The 19,368-nt window shown below is 44.2% G+C and overlaps 1 protein-coding gene across 3 annotated transcripts in view; it reads right to left on the reverse strand.

Moving 5' to 3' along the window:
• Positions 1-19,368, reverse strand: part of EIF2AK4 (eukaryotic translation initiation factor 2 alpha kinase 4) — a 97,046-nt gene that overhangs the window by 36,680 nt on the left and 40,998 nt on the right. For all 3 annotated transcript variants that reach the window (XM_032802561.2, XM_032802562.2, XM_032802563.2), the window contains 7 exons: positions 18,366-18,449; positions 17,515-17,637; positions 17,013-17,117; positions 8,664-8,724; positions 7,414-7,493; positions 1,748-1,849; positions 1,090-1,140 (listed from right to left, as the gene is read on the reverse strand). In XM_032802561.2, coding sequence (XP_032658452.1) covers positions 1,090-1,140; positions 1,748-1,849; positions 7,414-7,493; positions 8,664-8,724; positions 17,013-17,117; positions 17,515-17,637; positions 18,366-18,449 — 606 coding nt within the window. The remainder of the gene's footprint in view (positions 1-1,089; positions 1,141-1,747; positions 1,850-7,413; positions 7,494-8,663; positions 8,725-17,012; positions 17,118-17,514; positions 17,638-18,365; positions 18,450-19,368) is intronic.

Below are 19,368 nucleotides of genomic sequence, written 5' to 3' on the forward strand. Positions count from 1 at the left end.
TTCATAACAGACACAAAATGATGCAAAAACTCAATATAATGTAAAGTAGATACTAAATACTATTAATTTATAGAAGATATACAGGTAAAAACATGCAATAAGGATTTATAAAATACAGATATAACAGCAGGAATCTTACTGGCTAATGAAGATTCCATTTGTTGGCTATTTGGTATAACTTCAAGTATTGGGATTCTTTTAGTAAACTGCTGAAAAAAAGTAAATAGGGATGGTGTCCTTAGCCTCTGTTTGCCAGAAGCTGGGAATAGGCAACAGGGGATGGATCACTATATGATTATGTGTTCTGGTCATTCTCTCTGAGGCACCTGGCACTGGCCACTGTCAGAAGACAGGATACTGGGCTAGATGGACTTTTGGTCTGACCCAGTATGGCCATTCTGATGTTCTTATGATGCTCTAACAAAGAGCCATATCACTGTTCAGCAGGGCAAAGCAGCCAGAAAGCTGATGTTACTGGCTACCCAAGAACTCTCCTAATGTAAAGAAAATCTCCAGATGGTGTACAGAAAAATATGGTATCTCTGCAGCACCCTACTCCTGCCCCATGGAGTAGGGGCATGGTTGAGAGAAATTAGCTATAAAATAACCTAAGATAGCATTTGAATCCATTAGGCTCCAGCTGTCCCCAGCTGCCAGAGTGAGCTACTGGTGGCCATTGCCCATGGACACAACTTATAGCTATCATTTCACCTTACAAATCTTTTTTTCTACAATACATCCCACTATGTTTGAAACAAAGAGTTTTCAAAGGATTAAATTAATTGCTGTACAGTGCAGCTTCAATTTGTTTGAGCCTAGAGTCACAATAGTCCTTCAGAGGTTAAAAGGTATGCCGACGAACTCTGCAGTTTGTTAATCCATTATGACTGCACTCAGGAACTTTGTGTTTGAAATATATTTCAATGTCAATTGTATTAATTGCTTTAGCCTTTTGAGTTTTCTTTTTTACTTTGTTCCAGTGTCATGTGATAACTTGGCAGAGCTTACTAATTTAAAATGAAGTGAAAAAATAATCATTAACATTTCTTAACGGAGAACACCTAATAATTAAAATGTCTATAAAAGTACCTGCTTTTCATGTTTCACTTCATCAAAGTCTTTTGGAAATTCAATAGGAGACTAAAAAAGAGAAATATATTTGAATTAGAATAAGGACACAAGCTAACCTTATTAACACAGGTATATATCAGAAACAGTAAGTCTAGATATTTTTATTACTCAAAGCAAAAAAATTGAGTTAGCTGTTATATTTAAAATTGCCAAGACAGTGTTCTATTATTATTCATAAGCATGTATATGGTGCTTTGTAACACACAGAATAAGAGTTTACAAGGTACAATCATAGTCTCATACCCTCTGTGTGACAAGCTGCTAGGTGTGAACCAGGAAGGACTGATCGACCTCTTGATCTAAAAGCTTAAGCCTCTGATTCTTGTGCTTCCATTAACCTAGAGGCAACAGTTTACTCAACCCAAAAAACATAGTCCTGACACTAGAAGGGGACAAATACCACAATAAGTTAATGTGGTTTATACAGAAAATCCCAATTTTCTTCATGTGACAATTATGCATTTTCCTCCCTTTAGCTTACTATAAAAAAAACCTTCAAACATTTGGTTGCAAGATAAAGCATATTGCTAATATTTTGCATACTTTTTCCTTCTCTATTACTCAGTGACGAAGACCCTCCCCTCCAATCTCCCCAGCCCCCAATATTTATACATACTCGTCTTAGTTGGCTGAGAACAAAGATCCTTTCTGATGCAGTATTCATGGGACGGTAGGACATCTCAAAGAATATTATACCCAGACTGAAAAGGTCAACTTTCTAGGGAAATAAAAATCAAGTAAGTAGTAAACCTAACTGCAAGAGAAGTGTCTCTGATCTATGATGATAGTAACTTATCAGCAGACAAAAATGAACACATTTTCCATTCTATTCTAAGTACTTATATGGCCTCCATTACTACAGTATCTGCTTCACAATCTTTAATGGACTTCATCCTCACCACAGTCTCATGAGGTAGGTAGGAAGTACATTTTATTTTGAAAACATTTCTATTTAGAAAATATTCTGTTTATACATGGCACAAATATTTCTTCTCTTGAACCACACGTATGAAAACAGGATCTTTTTTTATTTAAGAATTTATCTACTTTTGATACTTGTTCTCCATCTTAAGTATCTAGAAGGAATCACAGAATCATTGAATATTAGGGTTGGAAGTAGGGTGACCAGACGTCCCGATTTTATCGAGACTGTCCCGATATTTGCTTGTTTGTCCTGTGTTCCAACCAATGCTAGGTCAGGACACTGGACAAACAAGCAAAGGCTCCGGAGCCCGGAAGGGCTCGCGCCCTCCCGCGCCCCGACTCCGCCCCCTCCTTCCCGCATTGGATCTCTCCCCAAATCCCTGCCCCCATCCCCGCCCCCTCACTACCCCATTGGCTCCCTCCCCAAATCCCTGCCTCTTGCCAAGCCCGTTGCGCCCAGGAGACGCAGGGGAGCACAGGGCCGGGGTGAGTGTGAGTCCGGCCTAGCCCCGAGCAGGCAGGACTTGGGCGCAATACCTGGCAGGAGAGTAGGGGGCAGCCCGTGGGGCCAGCTGTTCTCCCAACCTGGGCAGTGGGACTCGGGAGCAGCCGCTGCTGCAGCTCCCACTGCCACGGGGGGAGGAAGCGGCCAAGCACGTGGTGCTCGGTGGCTGCGGCTTTGGCGCCCAGTTAAGTGCTGGAGGGAGGCCCGGGAGACTCAGGGGAGTGCGGGGTCGGGGTGAGTGACAGTCCAGCCTGGCCTCGAGCAGGCAGGACTCAGGTGTGATACCTGGAGGGAGAATAGGGGGCAGCCCGCCAGCGGGGCCAGGCGGCAGCTGTTCTCCCCACCTGGGCAGCGGGACTCGGGAGCAGCCGCTGCTGCAGCTCCCACTGCCGCAGGGGGAGGAAGTGGCCACTGGCCAAGCTCAGCGGCTGTGGCTCTGGCGCTCACGAACCCCCTGAGCGCGGGCCTGCGGCAGGGACCCAGCAGTGCACACGCTGTGCCCAGCCCCTCGCTGGTCGTGTCTGGGCTGGCTGCCCAGCTGGTGCAATCCCGCGGCGGAGGCATCGGCAGCCCAGCCCCGTTTGTTCCCCTGTGGGACCCAAGCAGGACTGGGGGGGGCGGGGCTGGGGCCTGCTGCCCCCACTCCGGGGCCGCCCGCGGGATTGCACCAGCTGCCCAGGTGGGGAGAACAGCTGCCGCCTGGCCCCGCTGGTGGGCCGCCCCGTATTCTCCCTCCAGATACCACGCCTGAGTCCTGCCTGCTCGGGGCCAGGCCGGACTCTCACTCACCCCGGCCCCGCGCTCCCCTGAGTCTCCCAGGCCTCCCTCCAGCGCTTGCGGAGGGAGGAGGAATTGGGGTGGGGGATTTTTTTTTTTCTCACTCTTCCACCATTTTTTCCCCCTCTGCCCCCCTCCCCCACGTCCAGATATTTGACCTGGGTGATCTGGTCACCCTAATTGGAAGAGACCTCAGGAGGTCATCTTGTCCAATCTCCTGCTCAATGTAGGACTAACACCAGCTAAATCATCCCAGCCAGAGCTTTGTCAAGCCAGGCCTTAAAAACCTCTAAGGATGGAGATTCCACCACCTCCCTAGATAACCCATTCCAGTGCTTCACCACCCTCCTAGTGAAATAGTGTTTCCTAATATCCAACCTAGAAGGAGCTGCATCTTGTCTGCTTTTGCAGGAAGGCTCTTCTGCGCTCTGAGAAGGACTTAGTTGCCCTCCCTCAAAAGAAAATGTCTGCTTTTTTTGTTCTCTTTTGATGTCACTTTGTGTACAATTACACTGCTGCAGTCTATTTTTGCCCAATCCTATTAGCAATTATATTTTCACTTTCTCAAGCTAGTGGTTTGCCTATTCTTTAGCCTCATCATACATTCTCATAGTTTAGTCCTACTAAGTGAGTGATTAAAGTAGGCAAAGGACACTGTGCAAACCCATTTTTGGACATATATATATATCAAGTCTAAAATGGAATTATAGGAAAGATGTATTTCACTGAAACCCATTTTGGTAATGAAGCTTTTTCTAACTAGCATGACTAAAACTACAGACCACATCTCAAGAGGGACCAGTCATCTGCAGTTCTCATTGATTCCAGCAAAAGTTGCAGCACCTCTCAGAAAGTAGCCCTATAAAAGTTAGAGGATTTCAACAAGTATTTTGGGGCTGCATTTAAGAGATGATTTTTCAGCACAATACATTATTAGCCCCCCCCCATCTCCCTTTTTTTTTTTTTTTGGAATATTGATAAACGGTCTTTCTTAATTCTTGAGGATTTTCCTTAATGAAAATATATCAGTTGATAACATTGGCCAAATTTTGGGCAATGAGTCTATTTTGTCAAGCTTTTACAAAACCTAAGACAAAGAAATGTTTCCATGAATTATTTTTTTAATTTAAATATAAATACAATTTTTGACCAAATAAATACTCTCCTGCTGTGTTTTAAACGCAAATGTGACAGCAGTGCATCCTACTGCTTGTGAAACCAAGTCAAACATATGGTAAAATGGTTAAAAACAAGTCAAACTGGCCAATCTATGTTTATTGTCTAACCCGAGAGAAATGCAAAAAAGTAAACAAACAAATATCGGACTCTAAAAATGCCTACGTAGTGCACACTACCAGCAATGCCACAAACCTGGGAGTTTCAAATACCAAGTGGCATTGATCATTATCGGATACTGATTCATTAGGTCCAGAAAAACCATAATCATCTGTAGTTATGCACTGAAATCATGGGGTTTTAACTGTTTGTGTGTAGGTAACCTGACACATGAATGTCCATCTTTATTTAAATTTTCTAGTTTAGCAGAAAAAAATACACGCCAAAAAATCATACAACACTAGGAGTCTAGTAGATCAGTAAGTTGGGACCATTTTACCTCACTGAGAATCCCCCTGCCCCCCCGCCCCATATAAGCTTCATCCTAACACTTGAGGGAGGTGTTACAATATACAGAATTATCTTTTCTGTTTAAGAATGTGTATTGTTACAAGATTAATTCTAATACTGCTATTGGTGCATAGCGACTCAACTACACAGCAAAGAACAAAACAAAAACACCACACCCCTGTGGCAACGAGTCTCAGTCAGGTCAACTGACTTTGGCTTATCCAGCTCATGTGTGGGGCTTAAAAAACCAGTTTAGCTGTTCAGCCTCAGGCTGAAGCTCAGGTTCTGAGACTCTCCTGCCTCACAGGGTCTTGGAGCCCAGGCTCCAGCCCAAGTGGGAACACCTACACTGCTATATTTAGCCCCATAGTGTGAGCTTGAGTCAGCTGACCTGGGCTCTGAGACTCATTGCTATGGGTTTTTTCCTGCTGTATACATATATCCACAGTGGCTGGCGAGGTTCAATTTTTAGCCCCAAAGTAAATTTTATTTAGTGGATGAAAATGGTTTTGGCGAAAACAGAGGCAAGGGAGAGATTCCAGAGGACTGGAAAAGGGCAAATATAGTGCCCATCTATAAAAAGGGAAATAAGGACAACCCAGGGAATTACAGACCAGTCAGCTTAACTTCTGTACCTGGAAAGATAATGGAGCAAATAATTAAGCAATCAATTTGTGAACACCTAAAAGATAGTAAGGTGATAAGTAACGTTGAGAGTGGATTTGTCAAGAACAAATCATGTCAAATCAACCTAATATCCTTCTCTGACAGATTAACAAGCCTTGCGAATGGAGGGAAGTAGTAGATGTGGTATATCTTCACCGTAGTAAGGTTTTTGATACTGTCTCACATGACCTTCTCATAAACAAACTAGGGAAATGCAACCTAGCTGGAGCTACCTAGATGGTTGCATAACTAGTTGGAAAACCATTCCCACAGAGCAATCAGTGGTTCACAGTCAAGCTCGAAGGGCACATTGAATGGGATCCTGCAGGGATCAGTTCTGTGTCTGGTTCTGTTCAAGATCTTCATCAATGATTTAGATAATGGTATAGAGAATACATTGATAAAGTCTGCGGATAATACCAAGCTGGGAGGGGTTGCAAGTGATTTGGAGGATAGGATTAAAATTCAAAATGATCTGAACAAACTGGAGAAATGGTCTGAAGTAAATAGGATGAAATTCATTAAGGACAAATGCGAAGTACTCCACTTAGGAGTACATAGAACATGGGAAATGACTACCTAAGAAGGAGTCCTGCAGAAAGGGATCTGGGGGTCATAGTGGCCCAAGCTAATATGAGTCACAGTGTAAACCTGTTGCAAAAAAAAAAAAAAGCAGCCATCAATTCTGGGATGTATTAGCAGGAGTTTTTAAAGCAAGACACGGGAAGTGCTTCTTCCACACTACTTTGATTAGGCCTCAACGGGAGTGCTGCGTCCAATTCTGGGCACCACATTTCAGGAAAGATGTGGACAAATTGGAGAAATTCCAGAGAAGAGCAACAAAAACGATTAAAGGTCTAGAAAACATGACTTATGAGGGAAGGTTATAAAAACTGGGTTTGTTTAGTCTGGAGACAAGAAGGCTGAGTGAGGATATGATAACAGTTTTTAAGTACACAAAAGGCTGTTATAAGGAGGAGAGAGAAAAATTATTCTCTTTAACCTCTGAAGGTAGAACAAGAAGCAATGGGCTTAAGTTGCAGCAAGAACGGTTTAGATTGGACATTAGGAAAAACTTGCTAATTGTCAGGGTGGTTAAGCACTGGAATAAATTGCCCAGGGTGGTTGTGGAATCTCCATCATTGGATATTTTTATGAGTAGGTTATACAAACACCTGTAAGGGATGGTCTAGATAATAATTAGTCCTGGCATGAGTGCAAGGGACTGGATTAGCTGACCCCTTAAAGTCCCTTCTAATCCTACAATTCTATGATTCTCTGCAGTAACTTGAGTGAAAACAGAAATTAACTGAAATTCTGTTAACTGTGAATTTTGCAGAAAGTATATGAAATAATGCAATATTTTTGACTGACAAACTTTAAACAAACAATGGAAATGCAACCTAGATTGAAATTTAGTAAGCAAATTTAGCAATATAAAACTGTTATTTCTGTAGTCAACAAACAAGTGATAACAAATCTTACTTCTAAAGAGAGAAGAATGTTTTTGAAGTGTCCCTAACTTTGACTAGTGTCTTGATTTTATTAATATAATGAACTTACCCAACTAATCACATTAAAAATGGGTACTGTGTACATTTTTTAAAATTACTGTATATTAAGGACCTGTGGCATTTTAAGCCTTTACATTTAAATCACTGGATAGTCTATGGATGGTCAGATCTTATTTACAGCAGGTGAAGATCATACATTATGCAACTCAAATAAACATCTCTATTGCTATTCTCTCAAAATGCCCGTGTATTAAGTCTTATTAATATTACCTGATTATATGAAGATTTAGTATTTCCTTGGACTTCAGGGCTCACATATAGTGCAGTGCCAACCATCCCTGTCAAATTATCTGTATGGATATAAAAGAGTTACTAGTTTCACGGAACCTGCAAGTGGAATACAGCATCTAATGGTTAAGAAAATGTAGCTTTTTTTTTTTTAAACTCTTCTTTAAATGGGAATTCAGTCTTTGTGAAAGTTGAGGAGTGAAATATCCTACATATTTACAGACAAAACAGGCATAACTTGGACATGTCTCCTTTTTGTATGCCAATCACCTTGTCTTTATAGGATTCCATTATGACACTGTGACACAGTATGTTAATACACCCCTACCCCGATATAACATGATTGTGCGAAGCCAAAAATCCCTACTGCGTTATAGGTGAAACGCTCTTATATTGGGGTAGCAGTGGCAGGGCTGCAGCGGTAATTTAAAGGGCCTGGGGCTCCTACCACAGAGAGCCCCAGGACCTTTAAATCGCCATCAGAGCCCCACTGCCACAGCCCGGGGGTAGTGGCAGCAGGGCTCCAGCGGTGGTTTAAAGTGCCGCCGGAGCCCCACTGCTACCGCGCTATATGCGAACCCGTGTTATATCAGGTCGCGTTATAGCGGGGTAGAAGTGTTCTAAGACTAAAGTCACAGCCAAATTTAACTCTCATTATATTCATCCTCAACATAGTTGGAAGGCAGATCAAATGAGAAAGTATAAAGAGTCCCCCCGCCCCCCACCCACGCACACAGACACACTCTGTGGAGGTTTGTACCACTGAAGTCTTGCAAAAGTCCTGCATGGGCGGGGGAAGGGTGGGAGAAAGTATAGGCAGAGTGTCCACAAAGGAATCTCTGCAACCCATGCAGATCAGAGACAGGATCTGCCCTGACCTATAGAGTTAGGTTAAGAGAGAGAGTGAATTTACTTTTATGTAGATCAAGTGGCAATGACCTCCTGGCAAAGAGGGTATAGAAGGACAGCAGCTGCTATTCCAGCTTATAACATGGAGTAGAGACAGACATCCCTGCCCAAAGCCAGATGATTTGGATAATATATATATACACACACGCTTCTTTTTTGTGGTGCAAAATAAAATAAATAAATTAAACCTGAATATAGAAAGGGCCTTTTGTTTTGCATAGGAGAGGGGCAGATTTCACTCCATTTGGGTACAGAAAGCAAGACTGTTGGATGTACAATTTTTCTTGGCATCAGTTAGAGTAAACAATATTTTTTGCATTTACCTGAAGGGTCAGATTTGGCCAGATGGCTTCCTGACTGATCTTCTCCTTGTTTAGTGTCTGCCTGAAACGGAAAAGTAAACACACATAAAGGTCAGATATTTTGTAATTTTCATGATTGCAATGAATATAGTGACTTAACTAAAAAGACTTCTTCAGAATAAAGCATTTTCATCATTTATTAGCCTCTATTCCCAAATATAAATACAGGTCTGTAACTTTTGGCACCTACGTTTAAAATGTTTGGCTTAAACTTCTAAAGATCAGCTACCACAATTCTAGACAACACTTTAACCAGTTAATGAGTGTGAAATGCCTTTAACCCTTTGGCATATGTGGGTACGTCTACACTGCACGATTATTTCGAATTAGCTTAAACCGATATTACAAAACAGATCTAATAAAATCGGTTTAGCGCGTCCACAGTGGGATCACGAAATCGATTGTTTGCGTCCATGGTCCAAAGCTACCATCGATTTCAGGAGCTTAACAGTTCGGATTACGGTATAAGTGGACGGAAATCGAGTCTATGGCCGCCAGGTCGGTATCGCCAGAAGTGCAAGCATCTGGACACGCTCGGAAGCAATCCTAACTCGGATGCTGCGGGCAGGTAACAGGAAAAGCCCCTGCGAACTTGAATTAGCATTTCTGGCTTGCCCATCAGCGGAGCTGCTGATCAGCAGGTAACTGGCAAGTCATCGCCATCAATCGAAAAAGATGCTCCAGTCATAGACCGTTACGAGATACTAGTCTGAATCGCGTTATGGGGAGCACAAATCAGTTTATCCAGCTCCGTTACGAACATGCGAAATGCCAAGAGCGTTTGAAATAAAAAACTCCAGGATACACAGCGCGCGTGAAAGCGTAACGGGAAGCCAGAGACTAAATGGACGCTCATGAATGGTGGGGTATTGAGGACTCCAGCTATCCCCCACAGTCCACAGCAAGTCTCTAAAAATTATTTATTGCTGGGGGCTTGAGCCCCTCTCCAATCGCTGTAGTCAAACACGAGTGTCTGGGCGTGATATCAGGAACAGCTCCTCAGTTTCTTCACCCCCCCACCCACGTTGAAAAAAAAGGTAAGGAAATCAATATCCTTGACTACTTCTATGTCACACATGGTGTACTGAATGCTGCTGAGTAGACGGGATGCTAGCAGCAAGTGAAGAGCATATCCGCTCCTCTCCATCTGCCCCCCCCCGGGGGTAGACGGTGCAGAGGACTTGCCACCATCCTCGAGAAGCCCTATGCCTGATAATTGCTCAACATCGAGAGGCAATTATTCTGGTTACTCGCAGTAGATAGGGACAGACACGGCTAATAACGAGCTTCATCATCCGAAAACTGGTGGGGGCTGAAAAATTTTTGAAAAGCAAATTTTGGGAATTGACTTCGCTTGGCAATGAGTCAATTCCTCCCATATGGTTTCTAAAAAATAAGAGTCCATCTGCTGGACTGTCATAGCGCCCGGGAGCCTGCCTCCAAGGTTGCCTCCCCCCCGACGCTCATTTTATCTCACAACAAGTCTCTGTTTATTATCTTGTATTCCTTACAACTTCCATGACACAATTGGGGGAGGGGGCACTGCACGGTAGCCCAGAAGTTGAGGGAGGAAGGGAAGCAAGGGTGCGGTTTCTTGCAGGGGCAACCCTGTGAATACGACACGGAGCAGCTGTGCTCTCTGATACACTGGATTCTATTACACTGCCTATTATTCTAGGCAGGACAGTGCACGCCACTGGACCGCTCGTGGCCGCAATCCGAACTCGGATGCGGAGTGCCGGTAAATCAGGAAAAGCCCACGAGACCTATTACAATGACATTTCGTGCTTCACGTGTCCAGCTCTGATCAAACAGGGTGGCGATGCAGTTCAAAATGCAAAAATTAGCTTCCTGCAATTGAACCTACGGGAGATACTAGATCTGATCGGCTGGGCGTGAGACAAATCTGTTTTATCAGAGGCTCCGTTAAAAGAACAGAAAATGCCAAGCGTTGAAAAATAAACTCCAGGAACCACATGCGGTGCGTGACAACGCGTAAACGGGAAGCCAGAGACCAAACGGATGCTCATAGAGAGGGAGGGAGGGGGTAATGAGGACTACAGACTACCAGTCCCAGCAGTCCCTGAAACTATTTTGCATTCTTCTGTGCTGAGCAGCCCATGTCTGTAGCGTAATACACGGTGTCTTTGCGTGGTTCCCGGAAACAGCTCGTCAGTCTCTAACCCTCCCCCCCGACCTGTGGAAAGAAAAGTAAAATAAATAATTCTGAGTACTGTAATTGTCACCCTCTGTGTACTGAACTGCTGCTGGCAGACGCTGCTGCTGCGGTGAAGGGCAGTATCCGCTCCTCTGCCCCTCCCGCAGTGTAGACGGTCACCCAGTGGAGTGCTCCTGGCTGAGTCTGGCCGGGGGCTCCTGGGTGAAAATGGGAATGACTCCTTTTCTGACTGATGGTACAGAAACGGCTAGTAAGTGTCGTTCATCTGTTATCACCTGGGCTGAGCCTTCATCAGACCCCTTCCTCTCTTGTGTAAAAGAAAAGATTCTGACTGCAATGGACGTCACTAGCCCATGGAGGCTGCCTCCTCCTCATTTTATCTCACTAACTAGTCTGTGATTCTTATTCACTGCATTCTTCTAACATCATGCCAACAATGGGGGGGGGGTCACTGCCGTGGTAGCCAGGTAGCTGGGAAGCAAACGGTTGCGTTACTGCAGCGGCTCCCTCTGTGGAATACTGATGGCGGAGCAGCTGTGCGTTGTGATCCACTGCTTTAAATAGCACTTGAATCCTAATTCTTGTCGGACCTGACTCATTTTTATTAAACCATAAAGGGCAGGATTGACTCAGTCCCAAGTGATTCAATCCCAATTTGCTTTCAAAAATTTTTCACAGGGTTATTATCCGTTCTGTCCATTTACTGAGTGTAACAAAAAGAGGGTGAGACGGTAACAGTTTGCTGCTGTCTAAGTAGTACTTACCGTCTACCACTCAGGAGGGGGATGAGGAGCGGATATGCCTTTCAGTGCTGGCAAGCATCGCCGTCTATCAGCAGCATCAGTGACAAAGAGGGGGACATTTGTATATCTGCAGGATTGGTTGATTTAACTTCATTTCGTTCGTGGTGGGGGGGAAGAGACTGATTGGAGCTGTTACGTGAACCATGCGATGACACATCCTGTTGTGGTTAGAGTTATCTAGACATTGGGCGCTCAGCCAAGAATGAAATAATTTTCAAGACTGCTGAGGACTGTGGATATGCTGGAGTCTCAGCACCGCCCTTCCCTTCCTCCATGAATCTCTCCGCCCCCTGAGCTAATGTTAATGTCGCGGGGGTTTCTGGGTAAATGTCGCAGTCAGTCCTTGCTTCCGGGACAAACATCAAAGCAGACAGTCCTTTCGCACCTTTTTGCCTCCTGGATGTGGCCCTTGCAGAAACAATAGCACGGCAGCTCACTAGAGACCGTCCACTTTTTGTTTTTCCCATCACCGATTTGAGTACTAGAATGCCGTGGAGACAGAGGCGACACCGAGCGCTACAACACAGCATTCAATTGCTGTGCAATGATAGCACATGATGGTTAGCAGTCGTCTGCTACCGTCTACTGCGGAAATCTGGCAAATGACATGACGGTTATCTCCTCCTTCTCTGAAACTGTCGCTGCTACAATGATGCCCTGCTAAAATCAGCTGGGGGCGCCAACGCAAAGCAAAACTTGGACTGACCACTGGCCACTGAGTCAAATCCTCCCATAGTGTCTAAAATAGAGTCCTGTCCTGCTAACAAGAAGAGTCAAGTGTATTAGAAGAGCGCAGCTACTTCCGTGGCTGTATTAAATCAGGGGGTTCTCCCGCAGAACCGCAAACCCATTGCTTCCCTTCTCTCACCAACCTACCCGCAGCATACCGTGGCAAGGGCCCCCCCCCCCATTGTGTCATGCAGTACAATAGAAGACACAGATAAAGAAACATAGACTTATTCGTAGACATATAACGGGAGGGGGGGGGCAGGAGCAAGCAAGCCGGGGCTATTGACAGTCCAGGCAGACGTACTCAATTTTTAGAACAAAAGGGAGCGATTGACTCTGTCCAAGTGACCACTCCAATTTTGGTTCTGAACCATTGTGACAAGGGGCGCTCATTGATAGCATCGGACATACATCTGTGAATGCGGCACTGGCCAGGTAAACAGGAAAAAGCCTGAATCCCCGCGAACTTTGGAATTCATTTCCTGATTGTCCACGTGAGGGTCAGCACACACACAGGTGAGACACAGAGCTCATGTGCACTGGTAACAATGCAGTCTCCTTGAATCGAAGAAGAGCGCCAGCTTGGCACACAGGAGGTTGGATCTTGATCGCTATCTGGGGTGAGGACTCAGTGCTCACAGCACTGCGTTCCAAAAGACGAATGAAAAAGTTTTGAAAGAATTTCAAAGTCTATGGCTGAAAAGGGCACAGCAGGGACTCCTGCAGTGCAGAGTAAAGTGAAGGAGTTAGGCAGGGCTACCAGAAGCCAGAAAGCAACGGAAGGTCAGGCTCTGAGCCGAAACATGCCGCTTCTATGCTGACTACATGCAATTTTGGGGTTCAGCGCTACCAGTGCCCCACCCCTGTCCGTGGATTCAGACTTGGGATTGAATATCAAGTGTTTCTGAGGATGTAGCCGAGGGGGAAGATGGAGAGGAAGATGAGGATGAGATGACCGTGGTGAGAGCACACAGCAGTCCGTAAACCCCAACAGCCAGGATTCTTTTGAGACCCAATTACGTCCCTGCACTCCAAGCAACAAGCCAGACAGTGAAGCCATGGAAGCGACCTCCGGTAAGTGTCCTTCATTCTGTATCAACACGGATTAAAAAAAGATGGTTTTTTTAGATCGCATTGACACAGGGCTTTTGCTGCAGTCGCAGCCATTACTGTACAGGAAAATTTTGTTAACTGTCTGGGGATGGAGCGAAAATCCTCCAAATTAATCTCCATGAATCGTCGATGGAGGAACTCAAAAGCCTTATGATATATGAGACATTTCTGGCCAAGGCAGCCTTATCCGTTTTCCCATATAGGTAACTTTTCCAACGCCATGCATTTTGCAAGACATTTGGTACTGTAGGCATTGAAGGCATTGCACTGAAGGCATTGCAGAAACAAACGATCTGCTCCTGCGGTGGTATTCTCAGGAAAGAAATATCATCCATTGTTACCTTGTAGAAATCAGGAATGTAAATAGGGGCAGACATGGCGATTATTGCTACTGGCCAGAGCGGGGGGATGGGATGGATAGCGACGAGTTTTCGCGTCTGGCAAGCAGGATTCTTCCCAGCTACCAGCAACGCGCTGCGGGGGTGAAGTAGGGTGCACTAGCAGCGATTCGTATATGATAGGAGGCCATGCGCTGTTGGTGATGGAAAGAGCGGGGTTTGGACTTTGCAGGTTCCTCTTAACAGGAGCAAGGCATCATAGAATCACTGTGGTATATGAACGGCGGAGAAGTCAACTTTTAAAGCCTACTTACCATCGCCACGTGGATGTACGGTTGGCCGTACCTGCATCTGTGTGTGTGCCACACCAGTCACACAGACACTGAAATATTTAAACGATACAAAATGCGACCTTGTATAGAGATCACATGTGCCTCTGTAGGTGGATAGTGTTCTATGTGAAAGAGTACTAGCATTGCTCTGTAAAAGGTATCTTTCCACATACTTATCACCCTGGTTTGCCTTCCCCATGCAGCTGCACATTTCTCTGCAGTCCCTATGCCATCACGAGGGCATGCTCTGATACGGCGGGGAAGAAGAAGACGCGAGATGAAATGTTCACAGAAATTATTGAAGTAACACGCAATGAGAGGATAAACAGAATGATTGAAGGATGTGGTAGCAAACTACAGAAAAGATGCAGTGAACGATCTGAGAGGGCTAGGCAGGAAGACAGCGTTGGCGAGATGCAATGCTGGATCTTCTGCGTGCTCAAACTGATATCTCAACGCATGGTGGATCTTCAGGAAGAGCAGCGCAGTAGCAGAGTGCCGCTGCAGCCCCTGTATAACCTCCCTGCAAGCCCACGTCCCATATCTCCTCACCCAGACGTGTAAGAACGCGTGGGGAAGGCTTTCTGCACACCGCCTACTCCTCCACCCCCTGGAGAGTTCAAGTAAAGGCTGTAATTACGCTACGTGTGCTTAATGGCCTTTCCCTCCCCCTCTTCCAAAGCACAGCAGCCAGGGATACTTCTAATTCTCTGCCTTTTTTATAGTTCCTTTGTAATAAAGATACATCGAGGGGGGGTGCAAAGAGTTAGCGGATTTAAAGACTACAGGGAAAGTAAGGAAAAAAACATGATTTTAACAGATGCATAATTACTTTTAATGAATAATAAATGATTTTTAAACGAGACTGAATTTATTTCCTTCGCAACCTGTAATCAAAAGGGGAGAGGTGGGTTGCTTACACTGAATAAGGTCCATAAGTGCGGAGGGTTCATCAAGGGGAAGAAACAGAGTCACACCGTACCTGGGCCGTGTGAAACTCGTTTCAAGCTTCTCTGATGCAGCAGCGCCTCAGGTGTGCTCTTCTAATCGCCCTGGTCTCTGGCTGCTCGTACTCAGCGGCCAGGTGATTTGCCTCAGCCTCCACCCAGCCATAACGTCTCCCCCTTAGTCTCACAAAGATTGTGGAGCACACAGCAAGCAGCAATAGCAAGCGGACATTGGTTTGGCTGAGGCCTGAGCGAGTAAGTAATGACGCCAGCGACCTTTAACGGCCAATGCACCTTCTACCACCATCCGGCACTTGCTCAGCCTGTAGTTGAACACTCCTGACCACTGTCCAGGCTGCCAGTGTATGGCTTCATGAGCCACGGCATCAAGGGGTAGGCTGGGTCACCAAGGATAACTACAGGCATTCACATCCCCAACGGTTATTTTCTGGTCTGGGAATAATTCCTTGCTGCAGCCGTTTAAACAGACTAGTGCTCCTGAAGACGCGAGCGTCATGAACCCTTCCAGGCCATCCCAGTGGATGTTGGGTGAAACGTCCCTTGTGGTCACCAGTGCTTGCGCACCATTGAAAGTACCCTTGCGGTTTACGTACTGGGGCCCTGGCGCTCTGGGGCAAGATAGGGATATGGGTTCCATCTATGGCCCCACCACAGTTCGGAAAACCCATTGCAGCAAAGCATCCACTATCACCTGCACTTTCCCAGAGTCACAACCTTTCGTAGCAGCAGCTTAACGATTGCTTTTGCTACTTGCATCACTGCAGCCCCACAGTAGATTGCCCACTCCAAATTGATCCAACTGACCGGTAGCTGTCTGGCGTTGCAAGCTTCCAGAGGCTATTGCCACTCGCTTTCCACTGTGAGGCTGCTCTCATGTTTGTATTATGGCGTTTCAGGGCAGGGGAAAGCATGTCACAAAGTTCTAAGAAAGTGCTCTTACGCATGCGAAAGTTTCGCAGCCACTGCGAACGTCCCACACCGTTAAAACAATGCGGTCCCACCAGTCTGTGCTTGTTTCCATGCCCAATTCGGCATTCAATGGGTAGAAGATGCCCCTATTAGCAGTAGCTCCAAAACGCTGGGGCCAGCAGTTATGGAGAATTCTGCCTCCATCTCGTCATCGCTGTCCTCGCCGCTCAGCAATAGCTGCCTCCTCCTCTTCCTCCTGCCTTTGCAGTTCATTGTTCAGTATAGTCAGCACGAGAGTACGCGAGGTGTTGACAACGGTCAGGATACCATTTGTGATCTCAGGGTCCTGATTGCTGTGCTATGGCGTTGCTCAATGCACTCCGGAAAAAGGCGCCAAAGGGTTGTCTGCTGCCTTCACAAAGGGAGGGGTGAGGCTGTACCAGCACCACCCGGGGCAATGTTTTCTGCCCCATCAGGCACTGTGCTCTCAACCCGGAAGTGGGAACTATGGATAGCTGAGGAACAGCTACCCACAGTGCCACGTATCGAATTTAGCGCTACTCCTCTCGTCGGGGAGGAGTTCCGAAATCGATTTAAGGAGCCGTTTAACTCGATATTAATGACGACGTCGTGTGAACGGGTACAGTGTTAAATCGGTATATCGGCCATTAAACCGATTTAAAGTCGCAGTGTAGACCTGGCCTGTATGTGTAAATACAGAAAATGCTTTTATACAATTTATAATCCTACACTAGGATATGCAATAGTGAAATGATAAAGGAATTATATGGACTGCACATTTAAATCTGCCGAACAACATCAGGTTTTATTGGCATTTTTCCTTTACATATTACTCCTGTACCAAATTAAAATTATTTCATTTGCTTTCTGTAATGGTCTAGATGTGTGTTGCAAAGCTTAATTTTATGTAATACTTACTGCATATGCTGGATGATCTGTAGCTAAACCAAAATCACCAATTTTCACATGATCATCAAAATCTAAAAATATGTTCACTGGCTTCAAATCTCTGTGAATCATTCCCTGTTAACACAGTAAAAAAAAAAAAAGTTTGAATCAGAGTGGCTGAGAGAAAAATTCCTTCCAGGCTATAAAACAGTATTGGAAAGGGATCCCTTTTTGGTTCTGTATATAGTACCAACCCATTCCACTAATTCATCAGTGACTGATACTGGGAAAATATTTCAAGGTGTTAAAAACAGCAAAAAAAAATTTTAAGTGACAATATATACCCAATAAGGTATTTTAAAACTAACTAAATTGTGGTAACAATAAAACAAGTCTAGAGCAATTTAAAAACACCAATGCAGGTTTATGGTGCACTGTTCCAGAACCTTATAAAACTGGGTGTGAAACAAGAAAACTCATTGTATAGATTTGACAGTTGCTAACAAGAGGAGATATTGTAACATTTACTAACCTTCTCATGTATGTAAGCTAATCCATCCAAAATTTCTCGGAAAAGTCTCCAAAGTCGACTAGTATCTTCATACAATCCCTGGTCAATAGTGTCCCGTAATGTGCTCTTTTCGCAATACTCCATCTTCAGACACAAGGAAAGAGAGAGATGTTTGTAGTTAAGAAAAAAAATTGTCAGAAGATTTCCTCTGTCAATATGTTAATATTCAGCTCTGTACTACAACCAAACGCAGTCAAGAGCAACCTGTAAACACGCTATCTCCATAACTGTGATGTCCAACAATCTGGAATTTTCTGTGAGAAGTATTTCTACTAGAAAAAAATTGTATTGTCATCTATGGATATTATCACAACTTCCGTCATTCCTGTACTAACGAACACTTAAAAACCAACTCCTCCCTGACTCTAATTTAAAAGCACAAAGAACACCCAGTGGAACTCTAGTCTAGAAAAAAATGCTAGTTTAAAATGGCTTTTAAAATATTTCTGGGTTGATTTTGCTTAGGTCTTTAACTGCTTGTATTAAAACAACATATATATGTAAATACATGCAGGAACTGCCATACCAGAGAAGACCAGAAGTCTTATGTTGACGGGTTCGATGTATTTCACATTCTTTTTTCCATAACAAGAATACACACATTAATTGGCCAAACCTTTTTAAAAAACATCCTAGTTTTATATACTAAAGAAACCTTAATCTTCAGAGTTTCATTTCAGCAATCTGATTCTGTTTCGTTACTTGTCCAGCTACACAGAGAAAACAATTAATTTGTGTTTACAGAATGTATGGTTTATCTAATAACCCTGCTATTCTCCATAACCAAATATCACCCACATCAGATGTCTAACCTGAATGAACAGACAGTGTACTGTCTGAACCACTGAAGTGGAGTCTTCTTTACTGTGACTATTCTTTTGATGGCATTCTTCATCCTACACCACAGAAACAAACAAACAAACAAACAAACAACAGTTAAGCTAATACAGAGAGGTCCAGTTCCTTAATCATCAAACCATTTTCAGATGACCAGAATACATTCTTGATTGTGACTTTCTGTGGCTGAATTGTGAGCATAGTAAGACAGGAAGAAGTGTTGTACCTTATCTACCCATTAACACTGCTTCATTTTCAAAATATTAATGAATATTCTTATCATTACCAAGAAATAGAGAAAGGGTACACAGTGGAATATCTGTATTTAATCTGAACTCAAACTACCTTTGTGGAAAAAAAGCATGGGTAATATACTTAGAAAAGTAAAATGTTACCATACAGTTCAGTGAACTATTACAAAATCCAACAAAAAGTCTATTCTTTAGTGATCAAAATGCATTGCACTGGAGTTTGTGTTTTTAACCCATATCAAATTAAGTGACTGAAAGCTATATTGATACAAGCTGTCCACAGTGCCAAAAGAGCACAAATAGAAGGAGGAAAGATAAATTTCAGGTCAAATATCTTGTCAACCATTAGAACTAAAGACATATGCTGTCTGCTACAAAATAACTGGGAACATCAGCTTTTTAATGATTCTCCAGTGATATGTTGTAATGATTTCATGCAGCAAGTGGTAAGGGGTTGGATCTTAAAAAAAATAAATCACATTAGTCTGATTAATATCCTCTTTCCCCCCATTTCAATTGTTAAATTAAGAACTACTAGAACTATAACAGCAGCAAAGAATCCTTTGGCACCTTATAGACTAACAGACGTTTTGGAGCATGAGCTTTCGTGGGTGAATACCCACTTCATCAGATGCATGTAGTGGAAATTTCCAGGGGCAGGTATATATATGCAAGCAAGCTAGAGCTAACGAGGTTAGTTCAATCAGGGAGGATGAGGCCCTGTTCT

Source organism: Chelonoidis abingdonii, chromosome 4 (genome assembly GCF_003597395.2).
Source record: "Chelonoidis abingdonii isolate Lonesome George chromosome 4, CheloAbing_2.0, whole genome shotgun sequence".
Lineage (NCBI taxonomy): Eukaryota > Metazoa > Chordata > Testudines > Testudinidae > Chelonoidis > Chelonoidis abingdonii.